The 27,763-nt window shown below is 45.3% G+C and overlaps 1 protein-coding gene across 2 annotated transcripts in view; it reads right to left on the minus strand.

Moving 5' to 3' along the window:
* asic1b (acid-sensing (proton-gated) ion channel 1b) overlaps positions 1-27,763 on the minus strand; it is a gene marked incomplete at its 5' end in the record, with an annotated part of 159,771 nt that overhangs the window by 40,430 nt on the left and 91,578 nt on the right. The window contains one exon of one of the 2 annotated variants that reach the window (XM_084464507.1): positions 19,258-19,962. The exons of the other annotated variant lie outside the window; for it this stretch is intronic. Coding sequence (XP_084320633.1) covers positions 19,258-19,962 — 705 coding nt within the window. Of the gene's footprint in view, positions 1-19,257; positions 19,963-27,763 lie in introns of those variants that run through there. 2 annotated transcript variants of the gene reach the window in all.

Consider the following 27,763-nt stretch of genomic DNA (forward strand, 5'->3'; position numbering starts at 1 on the left):
CTACGAAACCCCAGTTAAAGACTTGCGTTAATCCATCCCTTTGCTTTCATTCCCACTGAGAATGGGAGAAAACAGGGAGAGCCATTAGTAAGGGGCTCTTCCCCTAGCAATTCCAGGATTGGGGAACATGGACTATGTACTGCTTCACTGGGACCGGCAACAACTTATGAATAAAGGCTGAGGTAACTAATGAATACAACATTCCCAACACTCTCTTTATTTATTCAATAAAGAGCGAAAAAAGACAAATAAAGACACAGAAATTAAGCCATTTCCTTGATTAGTATTGGCTGGAAGTAGAGAAAGAAGGCTTTGACTAAAAGCCTATTGATTTTCCAGGGCTGCGTATTCTCCAATAGAACATGCTCAGAGTCTATAAAAGAGCCTGTGCAAAAATGCACAGGCATTTCAAAAAGCTATTTAGCCTCTCTACCAAAATCCATCGTAGAAAAAAGCATGACAATGCTGTCTTTCCAGTATTTTATAGTTTTACTTAGAATGGGACCCAAACCAAAGAAAAAGACCGGATCAGTTGGAGTGACAGTGAATCGTGGAAAGCTACCAACAGCACGAGTGGCATTTCACTAGTAGATTGTTTACGGTCTTAAATGACCTGTCAGCAACCCTTAAGCAATCGCTCAATCAATCAACCAATCAATCAATTATAGTTGCATGCATAATCTTTTAGTGTGTATGACCATCAAACAAACCCATATGAGACTACTCAGATATGTAAATCCTCCAGTAGCAGCTTAGTCGTCGAGTTAAGCACAGCTTGCATAATACCCACACACCTACCAGTGGCGATGTGGTATGATTCTAATTTGCATAGCATCATACCTATATATAAATATATATATATATATATATATATATATAAATATATATATATATATATGTCTCTCTGCATCCCAATCTCCAAACAATAATCTCAGTTGCAACGCTTGAACTGACGTTATATCCTTCCGTTCTTGAGTGATGTAAGCAATCAAGCAAGATGGTAAGGCTTTTTTCACTCAAGAGCTTTTAGTATGATGACTTGTATTACTGCAATAGCATGTCTCAAAGTGTGGCAGAGACATGCAATCACCTACCTATGCACTTCAGACACAAATCAACCAGGGGCCAGAACAACAAAGTGGGCCCTTTCTCTAGGCTAGCTGACAGTGTTAACTACGCCATCATTCAGCTCCTCAGCCAAGGGTCGTTGAAGACTTTGCAGTTGTTGGGACGCTAAATCAAAACCCCTGTCCTTCTTCACACATTGTCGGTCAGGACAATGGTCCTGACAGTCAAGCCAAGTCCAGTCAAATCCTGTCTATTTATAGAACCCTTCGTTTAGAGTCGCATGGCGCTTGAGTGATTTGACAGCACTTCATAACACTAAACTTATAACGAGAAAACTCGGGCAAAAGTCGCCTTGAAAAGAAACAACTCTTGAGCAGGAACATATCAACAAGGACACATTCTTTCAGGATGGCTAACAAGGCATTTGTGACGAAAGTGTTTGACTTTTCATTTTACAAGAGAGATGTCAGAGTGCTACATTTGAACTGTACCTGACCTGTACCTGACTTTCATAGCTTTTCATAAAAATCTATAAAACACAACAACCAGTTGCACTGACAAACCATTCTTCACCATGAATACAAAATATACACCTATAGCCACAACTGTGAGAAACACAATATTTGGATAAAACAATTATGGCTAGTGGAGAACATATGGGATTATATTTTTTACAAGGAAGCGATCCATGTGGATGTGATATATTTTTTGGCATTGGCTCAACTGGTTTGAATTAGGTTTACTTGTGATATGAATCATAAATATGGTATTCCGCAAAACTTTCCATCCCTTTATATGCCAATAGATGCCAACATATTTGGTAATTTTGGTTTTCAACCAGTTTATCACTGAGAAAACCTTGGTTTTGGTCTAGGAATCAAATTGGATGAGTCCAATTCATTTAAGAAATATATATATAAGACTCAGAAACACTAGATTTACTCCGTTCCACTACTGAAATTGCTAGAAAACTATGTGGAGACAGGAAACCATCAGTAGATTCAACATGAAGCAGCAACGTCCTTTAACACACATGGTCTCTGATACCATAGTGCACACATTACATCATATCACCTGTTTCACATGGTCTCTGATGCCATATAACACACATTATATTATATTCACTGTTATTTATGGTCTCAGATGCCATAAGGCAACTGTTATATCATATTACCTATTTGTGGTCTAGTGGAGAACTAGATGGTCACTGATGCGAAAATTCTCAAATACAGAAAGACATCTCTCACCAAGTCAATAAAAATAGTTAATGCCCCATTAATTTGGAATGGGAGTAATAGGAGAGCACAACATTGCACAGATTGACACTGGATAGTGGCTCTGGGGGGTAAGACACATCATGAAGGTCCTTGACTGCCTCCATCGATGGGGATGGATTTGCACTCCAGGGTTTTTAGAGTTACAGAATGCAGCAAATCAAACTGTCAGTCTGGGGGCATACAGACCAGGCCAGGGTTAGCCTGGACCTTGCCCTGTTTCCCTCAATCTCTCTCTCTCACACACACACACACACACACACACACACACACACACACACACACACACACACACACACACACACACACACACACACACACACACACACACACACACACACACAATTATATTCATTGTCACACTCCACTGGGAAAACTTCCACAAGTCAACTCCACAGAGGAGACAGAGATTATATTGTACATGTGCATTGTAGTATGAGTCTAAGGAGATGTGTAAAGGCTAGTCAGTCTGTTAGTCTACCTTAGCCCTTTATCTAATATGTAAATCAATATCTTTCAAAACCACAATGAAAATAAGTTGCAGCCCTTTTGGATACCACTGGCATCATCAGACACTCTGTGGGTCTGGGGATTGAGGAAATGATGCAGAGCAGAATAGAGAGAGAGAGAGAGAGAGAGAGAGAGAGAGAGAGAGAGAGAGAGAGAGAGAGAGAGAGAGATGCAACAGTCAGGCCCGGGGCCTTGTGTAGCTGACAGAGGAGCAGGTTGTGATTTACAGAGACAATTTTCCAGGATAATTGTGTGCATGATCTGCTCTTAGGGACAAGAGTCACTGAGGAGCCTCACTCTCCCTACAGGGTATAGAGGGGGACTAAGCTGTGCCATTGTATATCAGTAAAGGCCGAAGTACCGGACACTTGACACCAAAAAATCAATAGTTTGACCTTAAACATTGGAAAATAACTCACCTTTATGAGACATTGTGTACCGATTGAACTTTGCAATAGAAGGATGGCATGAGGAGCTCAGGCCCCACACATAATGGCCAGGGTCAATTGTAAGTGGATAAGCTTGTGCAACGGCAGCTCTCTGCAACTGAATGATTTAATGAGTTCATTTCTTCAGTTGTGCAAACCATAGAAAACATACGACATGATAATATAATCATACGGTCTTGTTGCTCCTCAGTTGTAGGATAATTATATCATTCATTACGCTGTTCTGGGGACTGGAGGCCCATGTGAAATTCGGAAAAAATCGGAAAACAAACAGAATAGTTTACTTAGGTTAACCCGTGAGGATGTGAGTGTGGGGACTGAATGTAGCCTAGCGTAGCCTCACATAAATACTGAATTAGCTTGAATTAAAGTCGTACAGTACTGTACACGTGGATGAATAATGGATGAACATGATCTAACTTTGTCTTGATGGTGTTGTAGTGTTTGTTCTCAACCCTTTCCATCCGATCGACTTCTCAGTCCCTCATTCCCCTCACCTGTGTGTCCTTGTCAATCTTCCCACCTGCTTTTCCCCAATCTGTCTGTCTCCATGTATACAAGTTCACTTCCTTTGTTCCCTTGTCTGTTTGTTGTCCTTGTGTCTCCTTTGGCCTTATGGTTCCCAAATTCTAAGTGTTTTCTGCCAGTTCATGGAATGGAGATTTTCTTTCTTTCTCAAAGGCCCTTTTGTTAGGTTTACCGAGTTGTAGTCTGCGTTTGGATCCTGTACCTCTTTGTTCCTTCTGCCCCACCAGCACTGGACTCGACAGATGATGCTTGCGTATCATGTATTCCCCACAACCTTTCAAGATGTATTGACATGCTTTAGCTCTCCTTTGAATACACAAACATATCTAAATTGCATATTTAAGCCTTTATATTTGTACTTTGTTAGCCTTGAACTTGCTTTAGGTAAGATTTGAGCGTTAAGGATTGGAAGAAAGAACACGATTTTGAAAACCAAACCACCCATAAAACATCCCCTCCCTCTCGGCTCCGTCACTCCCAGTGTTTCTCAGCCTTTGGGAAGTCTTGCATTTCACATACCTGTGATTGACAGGCAGGATGGATTCATGGAACCAATCAGGGGAGATATGCCCTCAGTGATTCCGAAATGAGCCGGGAGCTCAAATCTAAATTGGCCCATCCAGAGGCAGATGCAGTCAACACGTAACAGATATTCTCACAGAGCAATTCACTCACTGAAAGCTGACAAATGGCTAATCCATATACAACAAATGACACTCAAATAATAGATGTTAAACATTAAGGCCCATTAACTGATGCATGGAGAGATGGATGGATAGATGTGATGGATAGTTAGATGGATGGGGGGAGATTATTTTTAGACTGCGAGGCGTTACGACGGGAACTTCTGCCTGCAAAACAAGACTCCGCAGGATAGCAGGATAACACAGCTAATTTATCAAGGCAGTCATGGTGACGGACAGACAGACAAAGAGAGAGAGAAAGAGAAGGAGGTAAAAGGACATGGCTCTGATGAAAGACTATTAGAGGGGCCATCGGCTACAGCATCACTTTCCTGGTCGCCCGAACTCCCCACTGCCCATTTGATGCTTGGCAAGAGACGAATGAATGGGCTTTTTTTTTTTTTTAATGAATTGTCCCACTCAACCTGACATTTATGAATGAACATTTATTGTAAAAAAGAGATCCCTCCCAAATGTTTTCATGGGTCTCTTAGGGTCTGTGTGCAAGCCAGCACTCTGGGTTGCATCTATGCCAGGGGTGTGTAATATAAAAACTAATATAAAGGCAGGAGTATACAGTATATCAATAATGTTTTGGTCCATCCTTCACAAGGGCTGCATCTATCCTGCATCTATCTATAGATCTATTCATCTATGGATCCGTCTTTGGATCCATTTATCTATCTATCTATGTATGATATATTTATCTACCTTTCTATCTCCCTATCTATCCATCTATCCATATATCTATCTTTCTTTCTATACCATTCCACTAGAAGAAAATACAATGTGTTTGGTTTAAAACACAAATTTAACAGTTACTCCAGAACAGCTTGTCTCTTGAGTCCTCAAGAGACAAGCTGTCCGGTCCAGACCCAAAATAATGCCCAGGCTCCTGACTACTTGTCCTAATCACAGGACAGCGTACTTCATTATGTTCAATACAGCCTATTCACGTTCATTAAAATGATAATGATCATGCATCGCTTGAAAGAGCTGCTGCTGCTGTGGAAGCTTTTAACCGGTAGTGACATGTCTGAAGCTTATCTTTTTTGACAAGAGGTGCCTGGTAGAGTTAGAGAGAGAGTGTGTGTGTGTGTGTGTGTGTGTGTGTGTGTGTGTGTGTGTGTGTGTGTGTGTGTGTGTGTCTGTACATGTATTTGTTAACCTTCCACACTAACAAGTGTAGAGCTAAGGAGGATAGGGGGCTTGTTGGTTTGGGCAACACATTTCCCTTGTGGTGTCTAAAACCACTCCAGGCGAAGACACACACACACACACACACACACACACACACACACACACACACACACACACACACACACACAAAATGGCCACAAAAAATAGATACTACAGACCAAAGACAGCAGGTTGAATCTAATGGATCTTTTATTTTGATCGAATTTCAGTAAACAGAGATATGGTTCCTCTGGAGATATTCATGGATGTGTGTGTAAGCTTGTTGATGGGGCTGTTTATGTGTACGTTTGTGTGTCTGTGTGTCTCAGTCTATGAGTCTATGTGTGTGTGTGTGTGTGTGTGTGTGCGCACATAAACACGTCTCCTCTGCATTTATATCATAAGGAATTTGCTGTTAATCATTTGGCAATGGGCTCAATTTTTTTGAAACATGTTTTTTCTCTTCCCAAATGCTATCATATACAAATGTTTTGCATGTGGTTCTGGAGGCACAACAACATTAGCTGTGGCGGGAAGCCTCTCTGCAGGGCGGCCTGGCCATGGCGTGAGGAGCCAATTCCCCCGCTGGTGTTCCAGCAAAATGTTCCGCACTCTTCTAGTCGGACTAGCATCATTAGCGCTTCCCATTTGCATCCGCTGTGCTTATTAGGCTGTGGATGTGCATAATATTATCACACCCTCCTCCGCTGTCACTGCCCAAAGGCGGCAGCCGTGCTCGCCCCAAGCCCACCCGCTGGGAGAGGGGGCTGCCTGGATACTGGAATAAAACGGAACATCACGAAGGGATGCGGTAAGCACAGACTTCCTGCTTACACACTGCGCCAAGGCATCGCCGCTTACAGCAAACATCAGACATTTAGTTATTTCCTCTTTGAAGCAGAGTGGTTTGTTTGAGCTGTCAATCGATGGGAAATGTCGTTTTTTTTGTTTCTGGAGGTACTTGATGGGGATCTCATGTGTGATATGATTGGTTATAGCTGGAGTGGTGAGCATCCAAACACAAGAATCATAAGAAAAAAAACGACGCTGCTTGATGCTGTGTTATTCTCTAGAGTGTTATGTTCATGGTCCGTAATGGTGGATGTTTGCTGCACCTATTGGACTTTCCAACATTTTCTGCAACACACACACACACACATGGTTGCACACACACACACACACACACACACACACACACCGAGCACACACCATCCACACGCGCGCTGCATGTCCGTCCCCATGATGGATCACTGGCCATTTCATTACTATACTGCACCGCCGCCGCCGTCGCCGTCGCCGCGTCTTTGCTGATGCTACTCTCTCATGTTAACAGCCTGTCTTCTCTGGTGACACACCATGCAGCGCTGCTGAGCAGGGGAGACGCGGCCACCTGTGAAACCCCTGGAGGCTGTTAGCGGCGCGGTGTGGATATAGCATCACATAGTGTGGACCGGTCCTGTCACACCTGTTGTCAGCTGCCGCCTACGGGCTGTTACAGTCGGGCTCCCGGCCTCCATGGCAGCTCAAGCCACCTGGTTATCTGGGTTTGATAGTGACCAACCCCACTCACCCCACTCCACGGCCTGAAGGTGATCAAGAGCAGCTCCTTCAGTCAGAGATTGATTGCACCAATGTGCAAGATACAGGAAGTCTTGTATACCAGCTGCTATAAGGTTTTACAATGCACAAAAATAACTTTGCACTTTTTTTGTATTAAGTATGGACGCTATCTGAGGAAATGTGTGGTGTTATGTCTGTCTTGAAGCTGCAGTGGCACTGTCATTTCCTGTAAAGGATTATTGGAAGGATCGATCTATCTATCTATCTCTGGACCCGCACGCCACTTCACGGTGGTGTCGCGGCAGGACAAACACAGGCGTCGTTCAGGACACTAATCGGAGGCAGCAGACACATAATCAGTGTAATGAGCGACACCTCTGTCCATCCTACCACGAAGCCTCCTTGGAAAGGGTCTATTATTGATAAGCACGGTGGCATCGTCCCCCAAGACTCTGTGGAACCAATGAAGTGATTTAAAGTTGTGGAGAACAACAACGTGGTCTAGGGCCTGGGGGGGGTGTTGGCGTGGTTACACTGATGCTGTTCAATTTACCGGGGCCCTGAAACGCAAGACTGTGTGCTTCCTGTGCAATCGCACTCGCCCTCGGTGTAAAATAATGAATCAATACATGAATAAATTAACAACAAAATATAAGGACATAGCGATAGAGCGCGTGTGAGAGACATATTTGGAGAGAGAGATTGCAGAACATTAGTATTTCAAAGAAAATGTGCACTGTGAAGGTCCTTTTCCTTTATTAGGTATGATTATTTTACTACAACCAACACACTTGCTGTTTTTTTTCCCCCCTTTTGTTTGATTCATTTGCATAGTTCCTGATGTAAAATAACCTTAAGGCTGTGTCTATTCATAGAGGAAAGAGAGATGTATTGTGTTCACATGCGTAAGTCATTCTGAGCACTCTATTACTTGGCATTGGCTAAGAGGTACTATTCTGTAAGAAGCCATTAAGGCATAGACATAAGGCATAGGCAAGTCATAGACCTGATTAGCTGATAACTGGCTGTTCGCCAGTGTCCATACCGTAAGATATGTCTTACTCCTATGTAATTGCCCCCAGTATGGCTGGATTATCCCTCATTTTTACACCATGGTGAGGCATTCATCTTTGTCAAGCGACATAATCCATGCCTTCGATTTTTCACCGCTTCACTAGCTGTTCAGTAACTATCGCTTGATGTTTCTGGCACTGAAGAAGATGTAGCTCAGTCACTTCTCCAATTAATAACCAGAGCTTTATATCCTGTTGGATGTGGTTGGATGCAGATAGAGCTGGCTTTATGACTCAGGTTCAGTTGGCCTCTCTCTCCAAGAGACGACCAATCAATGACTTAATTAAAAAGGTTGCATGGGGGGAAATAAGGCAATCATTCACAGAGATAGAGATGGAGTAATATGTTGCCATTCTACCCCTCCCACGGATATTAAATGACCCCTCCATGCCCTCATGAGTCCTGGCAGGGAAAACAATATGTAAAAATAATAACAAAGAGAAAAATACATATTAATGAGTAGACAAAGAGTACCGGGAGGATACAACCCCTCCAAACAAATGCCAAGGCGTGTGTACACACACACACACACACACACACACACACACACACACACACACACACACACACACACACACACACACACACACACACACACACACACACACACACACACACACACACACAAAAACGATCCTAAGAAATAGAACATCTTTAAAGATTGTAAAACAGTGCCCCCTAGTGTAACCAAAGAGACAAAACACCCCACTGTCTGTTAGTGGGGGCAGACAAGGGGATTTTCCTCCTCTGTATTTATTTGGTAAACACATTTAAATGATCTCCTCTGAAGGCAAATAAAGATAAGAAAGCATTATAAGAATCCAATGAGAAAACACAAAAATGAATAATTAGTTTTTGCAAATTTCCCATATATATATAATAAAATGAGTGCTCTGATAGAAACGTTGGGTGCGTATTCAATGAGTCAACCTTGGTAAATGATAAACAACAAATAGGAACCTAATGCGACAGAAGAGGACAGACATCATCAGGACTGCTATTTGAATTCCACCGAGTAGGAGGATGAATATTTGATGGTGTTCTGTACTCACCTTGGAACGGAGAAAGCACTTGTGGTATGTGGAGCGTACCTCATCCAACCCTGACACAGCCATAATAACAGCTTCTTATTCCCCTTTAGAACTGCACACCGGCAAAGGAACCCTCTGTGGCGACACGCCGTCATTAACCTGACTTTGACTTTCCTTAATGACTGTACGTGCCTTCCTTATCAACCCTGTAGATCATACAATGCAAAGGCTTTATAAAGAAATGGAGTGCACCACACACTTTCCATACATTAACGCCTTTGTGCTTTTAGGTTACGTACAGTGTTCTCGTGACTTTGAGATAGGCAACATTTTTCCATTATATAAAGGACAAAAGGGCTATCTATTAAAAATGACAGAACAGCTATTTCTATTATGGAAAGTGGCAGTTTAATTAGACTTACCGCCCATGTTATTGTATATGGTAATATTGATTCAATACATGACTAGCTTTAATTATGTTCCACAGCCAGAATCTTGCGTTATAGTCACTGAAACCCACTCTGCGTAAGTGTAATCCATTACACTTTCTAATTATTTACCAGCGTCTATTACATCATGGCCTGTGCTTCTTTGGCATGATAACATTATACTTTGTCTTTCCAGATACGATTTCTGCCAAATGTCTCCTATAAAGTGCCAAACGATGGCAGGCATTTACAACTCGGAGAAGACCCGGCCAGCTCTGGCATTTAATTAGCCTTTACCTCACTCTTTCTACACCGCTTGTGTGTCTCACCCTCCCGCTCTGTCTGTCTTTCTTACATACAGACAGGCCGGTTCCATAGTCTGCTTTCTTGTCTTTGCATTTGTCTGTCTAACTGTATGTCTTTCTTACCAATCAAAGAAAAAGTTGCAATCTTTGATGGGATGTGTCTGGCCGCCTGCATGCTTTTCTCTCTGATTGTCTGTCTGCCATGTTTGTCAGTCTGTGTGTATGTTTGTGTCTGTCAGTCAGCCATCATGCCTATCTTTGCACCTTTTCCACCGACTGTCTGTCTGTATTTATCTGCCCTTTCCCTTTTGGGTGCCTTTCTGTCTGTCCTTTTTCTCTGTTTTGCAGGACCAAACAGTGAGATGCTCTTCCAGGAGAGGAGAGGACGGGAGAGGCGAGGGAGAGGAGAGGAGAAGAGCAGAGAGGAGAGGGGAGGAGAGGAGAGGAGAGGAGAGGAGAGGATGGGAGGGGAGGAGAGGAGAGGAGGGGAGAGTGGAAGAGGGGAGAGGAGAGGATAGGATAGGATAGGAGAGGAGAGGAGAGGAGAGGGGAGGGGAGGAGAGGAGGGGAGAGTGGAAGAGGGGAGAGGAGAGGATAGAATAGGAGAGGAGAGGAGTGGAGAGGGGAGGAGTGGAGAAGAGAGTGGAAGATGGGAGAGGAGAGGAGACGAGAGGAGAGGAGAGGATCGGCGCAGAGAGGAGGGGAGAGGAGAGGAGAAGAGAGGGAAGGGAAGGCAAGGAGAGGAGAGGTGAGGTGAGGAAGGGGTGAAAGTGAACCCCCCTGTGGGATGGCTGTCTGCTCCTCAGCTGTAAATCTAGCTGCGTCCAGGGGTGCAGGCAGCAGAAGAGGAGAGAAAGGCAGGTGGGCATCTGGATCACTGATCTGACTGTGGGATCACTTTGTGCCCTGGGGCAGACTTACTGCAAGCTGAAGCCCAGGTCGCTGTGAGGCCCAACTATTGACCCAGCCCTCTGCTTCCAGACACACACACACACACACACACACACACACACACACACACACACACACACACACACACACAAATACGAGGTCATGGGAAGGAGAGGTTGGGAGAGGAAGAGAGAGAAAAAGAGAGATAAAGAGAGAGAGAGATAGGCCTATTTAATGATGATGAAACGCTAATGCAAACACAAAATTAAAAACAGAATGAGAAATAAACACATGAAAGTAGAGAATTGATGAAGATTGATAAAGGGATGGAGATAGATAGAGATCGAGGGGAGAGAGAGAGAAAGAGAGAGGGAGAGTGTGTGAGAGAGAGGGAGAGTCAAGGATAGATCGAGACTGACGGGGAGACAGCAAGTATGAGAGAAGCAGTGAGAGAGAGAGAGAGAGAGAGAGAGAGAGAGAGAGAGAGAGAGAGAGAGAGAGAGAGAGAGAGAGAGAGAGTCGAAGATGGAGGAATTAGGATATAAGTCAGATTGACAGAGCGTATACCCAAGGGGGGGAGAAAGAGGGATAGATAGATAGAGACAGACAGAAATCAATGCTCTCCTTCTTACCCTCCCGCCCCCCTCGCCAAGCCTCCTCAATACAGTGTGAGTGGAGTCTGGGAGGCCGGCCCTACAAGCAGGCCTTATAAACATCAGCATCTGCCTGGTTGGCAGCGACCACATTACCCTAAAGAGATTCCCTCATTGATTAGTTGTGGCCCAAACATGTGGGGAGGAGAGAGAGGGATGGTTGATTGAGGTCAGCTTGGTAAGTTGCCCAGGCCCTGCAGGTCCATGCGATGCCTGAATCGGTTAGGCACATATTAGGCAGGTGCTGTGATTGTAACAGTCACCGGTTTGGGTTGAGACTGTGATGGTTTGTATTTGTTTTTCGATAATTCATAACCATCCATTGATAACAGCAACATAGTTTACTGTAACACCAAGAGGTAGTCATTTTTATGCAATTGTAATAAATGAAAACCTTTGTAATTGTGAGAAAGGTTGGACATTCAATCTTGAATACCAATTGTAGTGCTTGATGCATAGCTTGGTCAGGATGGTAAGAAAAAGAGGCTATGTGTTAAAATACAACATAAAAGAGAAGGGATTTGGTGTGCTGGTGGAGTCCAGCAGCAGATTGTGGTCAGTAGTGTGGTCACGTTGTATGACCCAACTTGGCTGGACATCACAGATTATCGCTTTAACATTTGGTATCTGATCTTCTCTCTGTCTCTTGCTCTCTCTCTCTTAGGACTCGATGATGGATCCTAGTGAATAAGTGGGCACAGAGTGCAGCTTGTATGGCAGCAGTGCAGTCAGTAGCGGACTCAGGGGGGGGGCAGGGGGGGCAACCACCCCCCCTTGTGCCTCCATGGTTGAAAAAGCATGCTAAAGTGCCCTCAAGGGTGGCGAAAACGAGAGGAAGTGCCTTATTGGCTGCCCTTTACACATGCAAAAAAATATTGGGTGCCCTCTAGGTTGCCCCTTTGCACAACAAATTATGATTATGTGCCCTCTATAGCAAGAAAATTAGATAACGTGCCTTAATGAGTGCCCTTCTAGTGCCCTTCTGCCCATCTGGTGCCTCCATGGTTGAAAGTGTTGCTTAAGTGCCCTCTAGAGTGGTGAAAACGGGAAAAAAAAATATTGAGTACCTTTTAAGCAGTGTGCGAAATACCCTTCAATATTCGGGGGGGTCCCCATCTCCCGATTGTTGCGCAAAATCGATCAAAATACATACTTCAAGATGTATTAGCAGACGTCAAGGCGCAAAGTCAAAGTACTTTGTGGGCGGTTCTATGGCGCTGTTGCTATTATGACGGCGAGATAAATGAGCTTTGCGCCCGGCGCAAATCTAAAATGGGTTGGGCTGAAACCCGTAGGTGTGTTTTGGGCGTAACATGCAATAAACCAATGAGAGTGGCATCTCCCATCCCCTTTAAGAGCCAGCGCATTTTGACTTGACGAGTTGATTTTTGACAGCGCGTTTGGAGTCTCCGCTGAGACAGATGCATGACCACATGAATTTCAAACTTCAAATGGCTCAGTTTATGGCTAAATAATAGGCATAATTAACACGTGGAATAGCGTTTTCTTCTCCAACTTCAGAAACACTGATTCGTCATGTAAATTGCGGCAAAGACAACTTAAAACATATGCGGACGCGGTCCTCGATGGCCGTAACTGTGGGTCTTTTTAATGATATGCGGCAATACATTAACAAACATCGTTTGTTACCAGTATTGTATACATTATCGTTGTCGACTTGTGTTCATAATATGCATGTGTCCCCCTGTTAATATACATCGCCATGGACTGCATTATGCGTTACGTGTTTAATTTGCGTGTGTTTAGACAGATGGGCGCGCACAAAGCATCACCCGCATTCATTCATTCTTTTAAACACTCACTCGCGGTAAAACTATGTTTTCTCACGATCAAATACTCATCAATCCTAAAAGTAATGGGCTTGTACACGATGTCTGGGTCAAGAACATATGTGTTTGCTGTACGGTGTTTGCAGATGCATTGATTTAAAAGTACAACTTACCGCTGTATCAGCTGTTCTTTCCCAAATCATTTAACCAATCATTTACCCTAAAACTAGATTTTGTTTTGGAAGCCTGGAATATACTTTGCTCGAATGTATTATTGTTATTATTATTATTATTATTATTATTATTATTATTATTTTAACGCATGGCATAGCCTACTATACTTCATTCATGTTCATTCATGCAGCCCTATGGAAAAAAATGTTTCCACAATCCACACGCTATTTCTATGCAGTTTCACAGTATGAATAATCTTTGACATCATAATATTTAAATCAGGTTAATAGTTTGCATGTTTGTGCTGTGTCAGGCATGCAAACTGGTTTGGGGTGAAAAAGGTGAGAATGATGCGTGAGCCGAGGAAAACACAGACCCACTAGGGGGTTCCAGGGTTATACTCCGGGGAGTTCAAAAAAAAAAAAAAAAATTTATATATAACAAAAAAAATAATAGATATAAATATATATATAAATACATAATTAAAAAAAATAGTTAAAAATTATATTAAAAAAATAGAAAAAAAATTTAGATGAAAAAAAGTATAAATAAAAAAAATTATAAATAAAAAACAAATAATTTTTTTTTGGACCTGTGAGCACAGGTTTTTTTTTTTGGACATGTGCACAGGAAAAAAAAACATAACATTAGCTTGAAAGAAAAAAAAAAGTTTAAGTATGGTTATCTTTGCGTGAATTTTAAATGACTTTAAGTTGGTTGTGTTTTAACCAGTGATTGTTGAGCCAAACTGTTTACAAAGGGACACTTGCTTGCGACGCAGCTGATTGGATCGCTTCCCAAATCGTCCCACTTACATTTTCGTCTCGTTTTTATTTGTTAACGAAAGTGTCAAAAGATTTTGTTGTAGTTTTTGTCATCCTAAATTGATTTTTACTTAGTTATCGTCTTGTTTTCGTCAGACTGTAGACCCCCCCCCCCCACCCCCAATGTTTTCTCAATGGATCTCCACGAATCACACAAGTGGCAGATTTTGTTTAAAAAACGGCGAATTTCGCCGAAAGGTGACTAGTTTGCATGCCTGTGTGTATAGCCTACGTGTGTGTAAGCATAGGCTATGTTGTAGTTCCAACCTGCCATGGCACGTCAAAATAGCAACAACAACTGCACTATCTGCTATAGACCAGGTATTTTTCGGTCAGTGGCGCAATTGCATTGGCGCATTTTTTAGATCACTAAAATAGCACCAAGTATCATTTGCGCCGGAACACGCCCCTGCTTTTCGCCGACACGCCTCTCCAGGCGCAAGTGTAGTGGTGCCTGGTTGATATATATATATATATTTTTTTTTTTGACGAATTTGAGACCCCCTTCAAATTTTGCTTTTGAGGCTTTCAGGGGGTCTCATGGGTTAATTGGGGGGGCCCAGCCCCGGACCCCCCCGTATTTCGCACACTGCTTTTAGGATTCCCCTCCATACAATCAATTATGATGATGTGCCCTCTAGAGCAAGAGTTTAAAGTCACAATTCTGACTTTAATCTCAGAATTTAGACTTTTTTTCTCTGAGAATAAGGTCAGAACTCATTTTTTTTTCTTATGTGTGGCCCTAATCCTCTTCCGTATAATCCTAATAAGGATGAGGACTATTTCATCATACATGATGCATCATAGCTTTTTGCTCGCTGGTGGGGCCCCATGTTGTGCAGAATGTGCCCTTTTTATATTTTCGCCCCTGCCCTTCAAACTGTCTGAGTCTGCCACTGAGAGCAGTGGTGCATTGTTGGGGTGCAGGGGTAAAACGGGTGTACTGATCACAGTTCCAGTGACTCCACTGGTGCATTGGCTGACTGAGAGGCGATCGATGACCTCCCCCCAGCGGAGGGTAAACGAGAGGGCTGTGGGTACGAAGCAGAGGCCTTCCCCCCCCCCCCAACCCCCCCTTTTCGTCTCCATAGCACCAGACAGGCAAAATGAATAGGCCGCTCCTTTCTTGAAAGAATATTGAGTACTTTGGGGGTTTTGTAAACGTTCTGTAAAAAAATACACTAGAATTCACTATCCAGCCATCGGAAGCACACACACACACACACGGACTGACCTTTCTACAGGCCTCCCACTCAACCACAGCATCTCAGAGCTGTCTATAAATTGATCGTTTAAGTGCTCCTTCTCCATAATGCAATCAACACCAGAAAATGCTCTCAGACGTTTTATTGTACCTTGCTTAGTGCTTTTCAATAATTGCCAAGAAATCAATCAAACAGTCACACTTTAGACCGGGCTCATTCACTTTTTAGTTAGGTACACATCTAACTTGAAGAAAGCTATGGCAACAGAATGACAGTACCTATTGCTTGTACGCACATCATTTTGTATTGTTATGTGTATAAAATATTTTAAACATATTTACTGCAAACAAAGGATATTATCCAAAGTCCATGGCCTGAACCTTCTATCACCTCTGTGATTGCGGCAAAATAAAATCAGCTTTGGTGATTCGCTGTGTCCGTGGTGTAACAGGAGCCTCCGATTTGCAGCATTTTGATGCAGTTGAGTCGGGCGAGGTGCGCTTTTCAAAGCACAGGAAGGAACCGTGTCACATTGAACCCAGAGAGGGTCAGTGCCAACCGGTAGAGCGGTTTAGATCCGCCCACACACCGCGGCAGACGCCACGGCCCTTTCGATTTTTAGGTCAGCAAGCGGCAGCTCTGCAGTGCTGAGCACCACTAACTCCATTCAGACACGCCCTGCGCGCACACAGACACACGCACGCACGCACGCACACACACAACACAACACAACACCCACACCCACACACAGTGTGAATATTTATAATGTTGGGCACGACGGTGGTAATAATGTTGGGGTAGACCGTGGTAGCCTCCACGGTCCACAGCAACTTTTTTTTATTTTATATAGCGCCTTTCTCAAACTCAAGGTCGCTTTACAGTGTCATGAGCACACACAGAACAAGACAGCACAACAACACAAATAAAAATTAAATAAAAATAAATAATATATACAGAGGGTCTATGCAGTGGTGTTAGAAGAGCCGAAGTGTTCTTGAAGATGAGCTTTAAAGAGAGGGAAGGAGGCACAGTCACGGAGGGATTGATTCGGGACAGAACTGGTAACCAGTGTAGCTGAGATAGAATAGGGGTGTTGTGAGCAGATCGCTTGGTATGAGAGAGTAGCCTGGCTGCTGTATTTTGAATATATTGCAATCTTTGAAGTGATTTAGTTGGGAGGCCAATGAAGAGGGAGTTACAGTAGTCTAAACGTGAGGTAATGAAGGAGTGAACCAGGGTGTGTGCATCAGAGCTAGGGAACAACAACATTGAATCTATGGGCACAAATAATAATCATCCAACAATAATCATAGAAATATCAAATAATCAAAGTGTTATCGTTGGCTATGTTTCAAATATAATTGCATATATGCAGTGCATTTTGAAATGTTTTTTTCAGAACCCAGAAGGATAGACACCACTCTCATCATAGTCTGGAATGTGAAACAGAACATCAAGTCCCTGCCCATAGGCGCTCTGAAAATGTAACTATGGCAAGCCAGAGCCTAGAGGGCTTGAAAGGCAATGCAGGGCTTTAAAGGCAACCCAAGGCTTTCAAAGAATTCTTGCACTGCTCTGCTCGTCGTGGCTGTGTGTTCTGTGTGTCGTGCACCAAGAGGCGTAGTGTTATACAGCCTGCAGCTTTTTCATTTGTGTCAACATTTGTCTGTGGCAATTTTATAGTTAATAACACGCCAATGGCTATCAGAGCAAGATTTATTTCAAAGCGACAGCCATATTCAATACGACAGCCGTATTATCCATCTGTCTGCGTGTCTCCGCACACACACACAGACACACACATATCCGTTCTATATCAGTTTCTTTGCAACAACTGTTCCGGGATCACAGACATTGTCCGACTTATCTGACAGTTATCGTATTTTGGAAGAAAGAGATTCAGATTTTCATCATTTCACAGCCTTTGTGTGGCAACAAACCCCGCTTTTCTCTAAGAAAAACATACACATCCTCCCAGGCCAAGTTGTTCTCTCTACTACTGGAACACCAGAGGATTATCTTCCACCCCCAGCCGGCTTTGAAGGTCTTTGCAGAGCTGGTACCCCAGCCGCAACCAATCCATATCTTGTTGTCACCTCTCTCTCTCTCTCTCCCACTCGTTTTGTTTTCTTGTTTTGTTGGTATTCTGCTCTGTACTCTGCTCTTCAACCCCCAGACCCACAGAGCTTGAGAAGAAGCCAGTAGTACTGGACCCGGCTTAAGCTTATTGCCATTGTGGTTGAATCCATTGATTTAAATAGACTGTAAGATTTCATTAATGATACTAAGGGCACTCACAAGGCAGCAGAGCCAAGTTAAAAGGCAGCTGAGCCAACAATGCATTTCATGATCTGAGACTTAGGAAAAAGCAATCCATTAATTTGTCCATTAATTGTTAGTATTGAGATGATGGAATTCTGGACAAATATATATACCTGGTTGAACATCCTTGCTATTTCTAATCTGATATTTAACATGACGTCACCTCACATTTTCCACTTACTCTCTCTAAGCTACTTAATTAAAAAAATGCATTATTTCACCACTGAAGAAATTGCCGGGAAAAAGAAAAGATGAAGTAATCATAATTATAACAGCAATCATCCTAATACATCCACCTCTACTAAATACATAACAATCGACTTCAGCACGCATTACAATCTCGTAATGAGCTCATCATTCCAGAGGCTTTGTCTAAAAATGTCTACTTACAAGAGCTCTAATCATGTACAGCCATTAGCAGTCGCTGCATAACTGTTCGTATCCGCCCAAAGGTCAGAGAAATCAATAAGCAGGAGAGATGGATTTTGTCAACACAAATGGACGCTCAGTATTCCAGCAGTAGGCCTGTTCCGACGTGCATGTACCCTGGGGGGGGGGGGTGGGGGGGGTGGGGGGGGGCGGCTGGCCGGTGTCCAGCATGACAGGAAGGAAGTGTCTTCACAAGGTGGGACACTGTTTTTTATGTTTGTACGGTCGCAAACAGGATTGACCTCCATGCATTTTATCAACAACAGATGTATGCTACCTGCTACTGTATGTTAATGCCAAAGTACTAACATGAGCTTTTGATACGTCAATACGAGATGTACCATCCCTTTCCAAATGAAGAAGAGCGTGCTCTTGTGTGAACAGCTCAAAGGTCAGCCTGACAGAAATCCCAAATGAATCACAAATTCAACCAATTTGTAATTCCATTGGTCTTTTTGCCTGTACATCTATCCCCTATACCTGCTTATTTCGGCTATCCATTAGCCAGCCCATTGAGGCGTTTCAGATACACACACATGTTCGAACACACAGCCGCGCTATCCACTCCGCACTGCACTATTCTACAAGAATCCTCTCAATTATCCAAAATAAATGAATGCAACTGAAACAAGTTGAATCATTTCTATCACACACAGTGTGTGTGGTCAGGTGTCATCGGCTGTGTCACATCACTGCCTCACACACGTCACACTCAATCAGACCAACGTCAAACAATGACAAAAAACCGTCCGGGCCGACCTCCCGTCACCACGCCGACCTCCCGTCACCACGCCGGCCGCACTAATGTCGCCGCCCCCCCCCCAGAACACTAGCCGTGGTCCCCCCCTCCGCCAACAATCCCCCACCAACCAACCCCTACCTCTCGGAAGTTCTCCGGGCCGCACTCCAGCCCGCGGAAGTTGCACTCCAGCAGCATGTCCTCGATGCGGAAGCGCGTGCGGTTGAAGAACTCGTCCAGGCTGAAGCGCGAGCCGGGCGGGCGGTCGGGCGCCAGCGGGATCCCCGGCGCCATGTTGTCCTCGAAGCCCAGCAGGGGCCCCATGAAGATGAGGTCGCTGTAGCTGAGCTGCGAGCGGCGGAAGGTGTTGAAGTTGCACATGGAGATGGCCGGGAAGGTCATGTTGGCGGCCGTGCGCTCGTCCAGCATGGTGACGTGGTCGTAGGACAGGTAGTAGAGCACGCGGTCCACCACCTGCATCAGGAAGGCCGACAGCGCCAGCAGGAACACCAGCGCCCACAGGCCCTGCCGCACGCCAAACTTCTTGTCCTCCACGAAGATGTGGTTGGCGCCGTGCAGCGAGCAGCCGTCGAAGAAGGCCGCCAGGTTGTCCACCTGGCCCGCCTCCTCTTCCTCCCCGACCGCCGCCTCCGAGCCCTCGCCGCCGCCGTAGTCGTCGGGCTGCTCGCCTCCGTCCAGGTAGTCCTGGGAGTCGCTGCCGACTCCGCCCCCGGCCGCACCGCCGCAGCCCTTCCGGGCGCGCTGGTAGCGCTCGTCAAACATGTCCTTACTGCCGGGCTCCTCGTCGGCCGAGAAGGAGATGGAGCACATGATCCGGACCGGCATGGTGGCTGGCTGGGGAGGCTGTCACCGAGCGGAGGGATGGTGTCGATGGTGGATCAAAAGGTTCAGACCGCAGAGTATTCACCGCTGTCCAGGCCGTTGAGGGACAAAAGCAGAGCTTGGTCGAGTTTTTCTCTTTGTGGCAATCTAATAATGGAAGACCTATCCCACAATCAAAGAGCAGAGTTCAGATCCCGGCGACTGACGTTGGCACCTTTTTTTCCGTCAATCAAAAAACACCCGTGACTTTTTGAGAGTCGTATCTACCACGACGCCCATCGCCGGGGTCTGCAGAAGTAAGCGAGTCAAGCATCGATGTGCGGGACACAAATGGAGAAAAGGTTAAACGCTGGGTAAAAGCGAAACAGGAACTCTAGTCCGGCCGCCGGGATAGAGACTGAACATGAGAGAGGAGAAGCGCAGGACTCGGATGACTCTGACCCGGTGAGCGTCCTTGGAACTCTGAGGCAGAGAAACCCGAGAGCAGTTTGGGAGGAGAAGAAGAAGTAGACAATGAAGTGAAAAAGGGAGAAGAGGAGATGGAGGATGAGGAGAAGGAGGAGATAAGAGTCAAGAGGGAGGGAGGGAAAGAAGGTGATGCCATAAGGAGCCAAGAACACACAATACTCCCTGTGGGCCAGGCTACAGGTCACCATGTCGGGGCAGAGTTTCATCGTTTACAGGAAGCGCAGCTTTGACGCAGGGAGGGTGAGAGAGAGAGAGAAATAGAGAGGGGGAATAGAGAGAGACAGAGGGAGAGAGGGAGAAAGGGAGAGGGAGACAGAGAGAGGGAGACAGAGAGAGAGACAGAGAAACAGAGAAAAGAGGGAGAAAGGGAGAGAGCGAGAGAGAGAGAGAGAGAGAGAGAGAGAGAGAGAGAGAGAGAGAGAGAACGAAGGGGGGATAGAAAGAGACAGAGAGAGAGGGAGAAAGAGACAGAGAGAGGGAGAAAGAGGGGGGAGTGAGAGGGAGGGGGAGAGAGAGAGAGCGAGAGAGAGAGAGAGAGAGAGAGAGAGCGAAAGAGAGAGAGAGAGAGAGAGAGAGAGAGAGAGAGAGAGAGAGAGAGAGAGAGAGAGAGAGATAGAGTGTCAGGGATCAGCAGCCACTGAGCTATAGAGAAAAACCCAGAAAACAGCTATTTATTTCTGCTGATTTCACTGTTCACCCCACCACCCCCGCCCAAATACCTCAGTGTGTGTAATACAATACAATAAAGCAGAGTGACATTGTTTCAAATAAGCTCTAAAGCCATTGCAAAAGCCATGCACTCACTATGAAAGATAGCAGCCTGAATGTATTAATTCATGCTCCGTTTGGTTGAACTGCAAGTGATCAATGTTAACGTTGTGGCAAGTTTTTTTTTCGTCACAGGGCTGATCACGATTTAAGACACGAAAGAACCAAGTGTAAATTGGCTGTCATCTGCAGAAAGAATTTGTGGTACGTGAGAAAAAAAGTAGAACGGGGACAGGGCAAAGCAAGAAACAAGTTTAACCAACATTATCCCCAATGTAACTGAGCGCAAAAAGCCCCAGACATGCTCCACGAACAAATAAACCGCAATGTTTTCTTTTAAATGTTTGAATTTCCAAACTCCCATAGTGCCAATGAGCCTTCAAATTGTACAACCACAGCTTCGAGCGCCTAAACGGGGAGCAGTTTAAGCGGAAAAAACAAACCGGAGCAGTGGTGTGGAAAACCAGCATAAGCCGATTGAATACAGAGATAAACAGAGGCTCCCTGCAGGGGCAGAGACGGGGGGGGGGGGGGGGGGGGGAAGGGTTGGTTTGCGTTATGAAAAGGAGACTTCAAGAATACGATACATCCGTATTGATCTGACTCCATTCAACTGTGAAGAGATAGTTTTCCTGCAATGGGCATGAAACCCCACACCCATTTAGGTCATGATAACACTCCTTACAAGACCCCCCCGCAAAAAAACAGCCTCCTAATCCAACCATACCTACCCCCGGCCGCTTAAGTAACAGCAACAAACCCCGGCGTGAAGCATTAAGTCAAAACACATTAGCGCTAAAGCCCTTAAGTGATTCATTTATTTCAAACTGGATTAACATATACGGTTACTGGCACTTTACCGGACCTTCAGATGCGGAGTGTATGTTTGATCAATCGTACGTTTCATGACGTAACACCGCAGGGAGCACCAGAGGAACCCTGCGGGCTCGGGGATCGTTACATGACCAAGCATCGTTACATGACCAAGCATCGTCACATGACCAAGCATCGATACATGACCAAGCATCGTTACATGACCAAGCATCGTTACATGACCAAGCATCGTCACATGACCAAGCATCGATACATGACCAAGCATCGTTACATCACCAAGCATCGTTACATGACCAAGCATCGATACATCACCAAGCATCGTTACATGACCAAGCATCGATACATCACCAAGCATCGTTACATCACCAAGCATCGTTACATGACCAAGCATCGATACATGACCAAGCGACAAGAACAGGCCGGGCTGTTTTCCATCACAGAGTGTATCAACACAATGAGGCCGGCGGGGCTATGCGAGTAAACTGCGCAGTTGGCATGGATCTGCATGTTTCAACGTCGGCGCCAGGAGGTCTCTGTTCTTGAATATTTATGAGTGACTGAGGATGGCTCCTGGAAACCGTCTCGACCCAGTGTCACCCGGCTCCCTTGGCTGAGGCATCTTTGGGGCCTCGGAGCCATGAATATGCACATAAATCAGTGGGATTGTGAAACGGCTCTGATGGAAGATCAAATCGTGCAGCAAGATGCTGGAAGAATGTGGGCCTGTGCAACATTACAGAAGAGAGGGAGAACAGAGTCCCACAAACTCATGTGGTGGTTATACAACAGTGTTTTTGTAGCTGTTCTTTCATGCAACTCAAACAAAGTCATTTTGGTTTGTGTAGCCCTTAATCACATTTAGAGTCACAAACGGCGCCACAGGCCACATTTAGTGTCACTAACTCACTAACTATAGGCCCCCATAGAGCAGGAAAACCCTCCCTTAATATTGAGGATGAAACCTTGCAGAGCCCAACTTCTACTTGTACTTTTCTTTGTTTGTAATGCCATTAGTAAGCATTCACTTCCTTGCTCAGAGGAGATTACTGGATCATTGTTTGCCGCTTAAAGCCATTCACTGTCGTTTCCACAGCCTAATGGAGCCGTGTTGGCTTGTCTGGGGGAGACCACTAGGTGGCAGTGTCAGCACGTACAACCTTGTGAAAATTTCGTAGGACTGGAACGTATAAATAGAAGGCTTCAATGAGTCCTTCGATAGTTGTGATAGTTGTAGAGCAACTAGGAAACTGACAGATGCGTGTCGGATGAATGCCCTTTTCTCTGACCTCTCTGCTGCTGCTCCTGGACTGCGCTCTCCGTCTGGGACTGGGACTGGAGAAGGCCTGACCGGGCCTGGTTCACAACCCCGCCTCTTTACTTCAGGTCAAAGGGTGGCAGTGTTGCCGTACGGGTCGTCGCCCCGTTTTTTTATCAATAAGAAGAAACAAGAGAAGGTGAAGAAAGGGTGAGAGAGTGAGAGAGAGAAATAGAGAGAGAGAGAGAGAGAGAGAGAGAAAGTCAGAGAAAGAGAGAGAGTGAGAGAAAGAGAAAAGGAGATGAAGAGAGAGAGAGAGAGAGAGAGAGAGAGAGAGAGAGAGAGAGAGAATAACAGTGGGCAAAGAAGATGGGAGGTTGAGAGTGCTCTTTCGAGTCTTTCGCAAGGCCTGCCGATCGCTGGGTCTAACCTGCCGTTGCCATGGCGACATCATCCTGGCCGTCCGCGAGGGGAGATGCACAAAGCCTATTACTGAGAACAAGCACATAGACTCACACACACACACACACACACACACCAACACACACGCGCCCAAAGACACACACATTGCACAAAACACCAAGACCCGCAAACGGACACAAACATAGCAAAATGTACGCTTCCATAATGCCTGCAGGTTATTTTGGCATGTCTTGTAAATCTAATTCCAGCGAAGATTCAAACTGAGCTTGACAATAGCTTTAAGGGAAAAAAGGAAAGATTGAGAAAGACACAGAGGGAGATAAAGAAGATATGGTGCTACTTGGCTAATAGCCCTGCCAATCAATACACCCTGGGGGCCGTATCATCCCATCTCTGGGGACATCAGATCCCAGAACCACAAACAGGTCGAAAAAAACAACCAGGCAGGTAAAATGGTGCTGAAAATAACGGGGGAAAAAAAACACATCCACACTTGAACGACTTCCTTTCAACAGAGGGCATGTATATGTTGTGGTAAATAATGTGTATGAATTAGGAATGAATTAAGTCCCCCAATTCCCTTCTTCAAGTAAGGCGTTTTTCTCGGCAAACATTTCTCATGTGCGTCATCGTGGAGGAGTAGGGTGGTGGATGAGGTAAGGTGGCGGGTGAGGTAAGGTGGTGGGTGAGGTAAGGTGGTGGGTGAGGTGGGGTGGGGTGGGGGGGGAGACTTCCACTGACCTTTTCCCCACGCAGATCACAGCAGACGGACGATTTCCGTCCACTAATGCCGCTGAGGCGCAAAGCGAGCGATCAGTCTGACACGCAACACTGCGTCGTATGCCTCAGACGATATCGGCCAATACCCAGTCCGCTCACGTCCCCACATCAACACATATGCCCTCTCCACGCGCGGACGAAAGGGATCAGACGGAAATGTTATTAGGCTTTGCGTTGACGCGTAATATCCCCTGACCCTCAGGCATGAAAAATAGGAAAGTTTGCAGAGTGATGGACATACACTGTTGTTGCGCGGTGTGGCGAATGATCCGCACCGAGATCATGTTGGTTTGTGTGTGTCCGGCTGTCTGTGTGAAATGACCTATTCGAAATAGACATTTGGTTTTTGTAAAGGTCTTCCACCGTAACCGGTAAATAAAAGACTTTATTTAAAAACAGGTCCATCACTGAAGTAGAAAACAACGGTATGAAATAACAAATCAGACAGTGAATGAGTAAAAGACCCAATCAGCATCGAGAAAACAACGACGACATTGCTACGGGATAGGTCAACGTTTAATTTGCGTCTCGATGTACGGAAACAGACCACGTTCACTCGCGTTAAACAGCACTCGAACGCAACTCGAACACAACATCAAGTTGAATTCAAACCATCTTTGCTCAAATCTCCTGAGCCATTTGTTCGGTGAAGAGTATTTCCTGAGCCACTTCCCTCTGACCGGATGCTAAGATGGCCTCAAAGACTAAGGCCCTTGGACCTAGCGGGCCACACAGTGCAACAGTGTTTAGAGCTGCTGTCTTCACACGACACCAAAGGCTCTTGAGGGGAGGGGGCCAGTGTGCCCTGCAGCAGCTGGTTCATGTCACGGCGCTTTCTACTAGCAAAGTTCATGCTGCTCGTCGTGACACAGTGGAACTGCCTCTTAAACCCCCTGCATCAAAAAAAGGGGACAGTTTGTACAAACAGGATGATAGTTGCACACACGCACGCACGCACACACACACACACACACACACACACACACACACACACACACACACACACACACACACACACACACACACACACACACACACACACACACACACACACACACACACACACACTTGGCGGTGGATGTGGTGCCAGTGGTTGGCGATGACCCAGACACTGACTGGCACTGCCATTGTGAATTAACGGTGATGACTCAGCGAAACGGAAGGTAAATCCTGGAGGCTAAAGAGTGGTGTGAAGGGGGGGGGGCATGAGGTTAACGGTGGTTTTACGGATCATATAAAAAAAAAACGGAAAAACAGAAGAATTAATGATTGTGTGTTGTTTCATTTTTGATAATTGTTGTTTCATTTTGCCAATGAATATTAATAGTTCAAATGGTAAGAGCCTACTTTTAGGATTAGCCTAAATCAATCATTCAGGTTTTAATTAAAGCTGCCCCTGTGTGTATATCTTCTGATATTCTTTGTGTCCAAAATAAAGGGACGTTTCCCATTGTGGAGTTCACATGTGCATTTATAGATTGACTCACTCTATAGAAGCACATGTCAATGGCACCTGAATATGTCTGCTTTAACAAATCTGTGAGCCTCTGTGTGTGTGTATGTATATGTGTGTGTGCATGTGAGAGAATATGTGTGCATGTGTGTGTGTGCGTTGTTCTTAGCTAATAAGGTGTTGACAGTTAAATTGTCACTTGTCTGGCTGAGTTGCTCTCAAAGTGTTGGTGTGTTGGTTGTACAGAGAAGAAGAGTAAAAAGAGAGAGAGAGATCGACAGAGAGAGAGAGAGAGAGGTATACGAGAGGTGACAACAACGTGACAAACAACACACACTCACTATCCCATCTCCTTTCTCCTTTCTCGCACTCTTTCGAGAGAGGGAGAAAGCGAGGTAGCTACAGAGGGAGGATATAGGGTACTGAGAACAATAGAGAGAGCGAGAGAGCGAGAGAGCAAGAGAGAGAGAGAGAGAGAAAGAAATGGAGGGAGCGAGCGGGCGAGAGAGATGTTTGGGAGTCATTAAGGTCAGTGGCAATGAGCGGCCCTGCTGAGGTGATTCTCCTGGGAGGCGCGGTGCTAGCAGATGTAATCCACGGCGACATCAGACACGGCGGCTCCGGGAATCAATGAGCCATCATAAGTGATCAATGTTGATCGATGGGGAACACATCAGCCTGCTCAGATCAGTGATGGGAATGCCAGTGACCCCCCCCTCCCGCCCACCGACCGACGCGATGGATGCGTTAAGCATGGACATAGTGGGGGGGGGTCACGGGTTCACGGCGATGGCTCCCTTTGGATCGACACTGAGGGATGGCAACGTGTACGCATCACTCCCTTCACTCTCCCTTTGTCTCGTACCCTCCGCCCCTTACATCGAGACTTCTCTCCTTCTCTCTCTCTCCCGCTCACATTCCCTCTCTTTCTCTACCTCGCTCCCTCCTGCTCACATTACCTCTCTCCTTCTCTCCTCACTGCTGTACACATTCCCTCTCTACTTCCTTCTCTCCTGCTCCTATTCCATCTCCTTCTCTCTCTCTCCTGCTCACATTACCTCTCTCCTTCTCTCTCTCTCGCTCACATTACCTCTCTCCTTCTCTCTCTCTCTTGCTCACATTACCTCTCTCCTTCTCTCTCTCGCTCACATTACCTCTCTCCTTCTCTCTCTCTCTCTTGCTCACATTACCTCTCTCCTTCTCTCTCTCTCTTGCTCACATTACCTCTCTCCTTCTCTCTCTCTCCCGCTCACATTACCTCTCTCCTCTCTCTCTTGCTCACATTACCTCTCTCCTTCTCTCCTCACTGCTGTACACATTTGTGTACAGCACTTTCTCTCTCTCTCTCTGTTGCTTTTCTCCCCTCTTTGAGTTGTTCCTTTACGTTCAGATATATGACCACTCCTACGTTCCGGCCGCTCTGCCTCTCTGTATCAATACATAGATGGGCTTTCATCTGGGTGGGAGGGAGCCAGGGAGCCAAAGGAGTGGGCTCTTTAACAGGGCATTTGAGGGGGCTGCAGTTATCAAGATAAATGGTTTATATGTACAACTCCGTAACATTCTTCTAAAGGCAATTCATCAGAGTTCACATTACTGCACAGGGGGGGGAAATCTCCCACAGAAAAAACAAAGGACTGATGGGGTGATCTGATGGTGCCCTCAGTAGATAGCACCGTCGCATTACGTTCCTATTAGCCACAGGAAACGCTCAAGAACTGTGGGTTATTCTCCTCTGCTGGTATTCTTTTGTATCGACAGAATATTTCTGATGTAACTCCTAATCATACATAACCCTACATATATATATATATATATATATA

Source organism: Micromesistius poutassou (assembly GCF_964030765.1).
Source record: "Micromesistius poutassou genome assembly, chromosome: 2".
In the NCBI taxonomy this organism is placed as follows: Eukaryota; Metazoa; Chordata; class Actinopteri; order Gadiformes; family Gadidae; genus Micromesistius; species Micromesistius poutassou.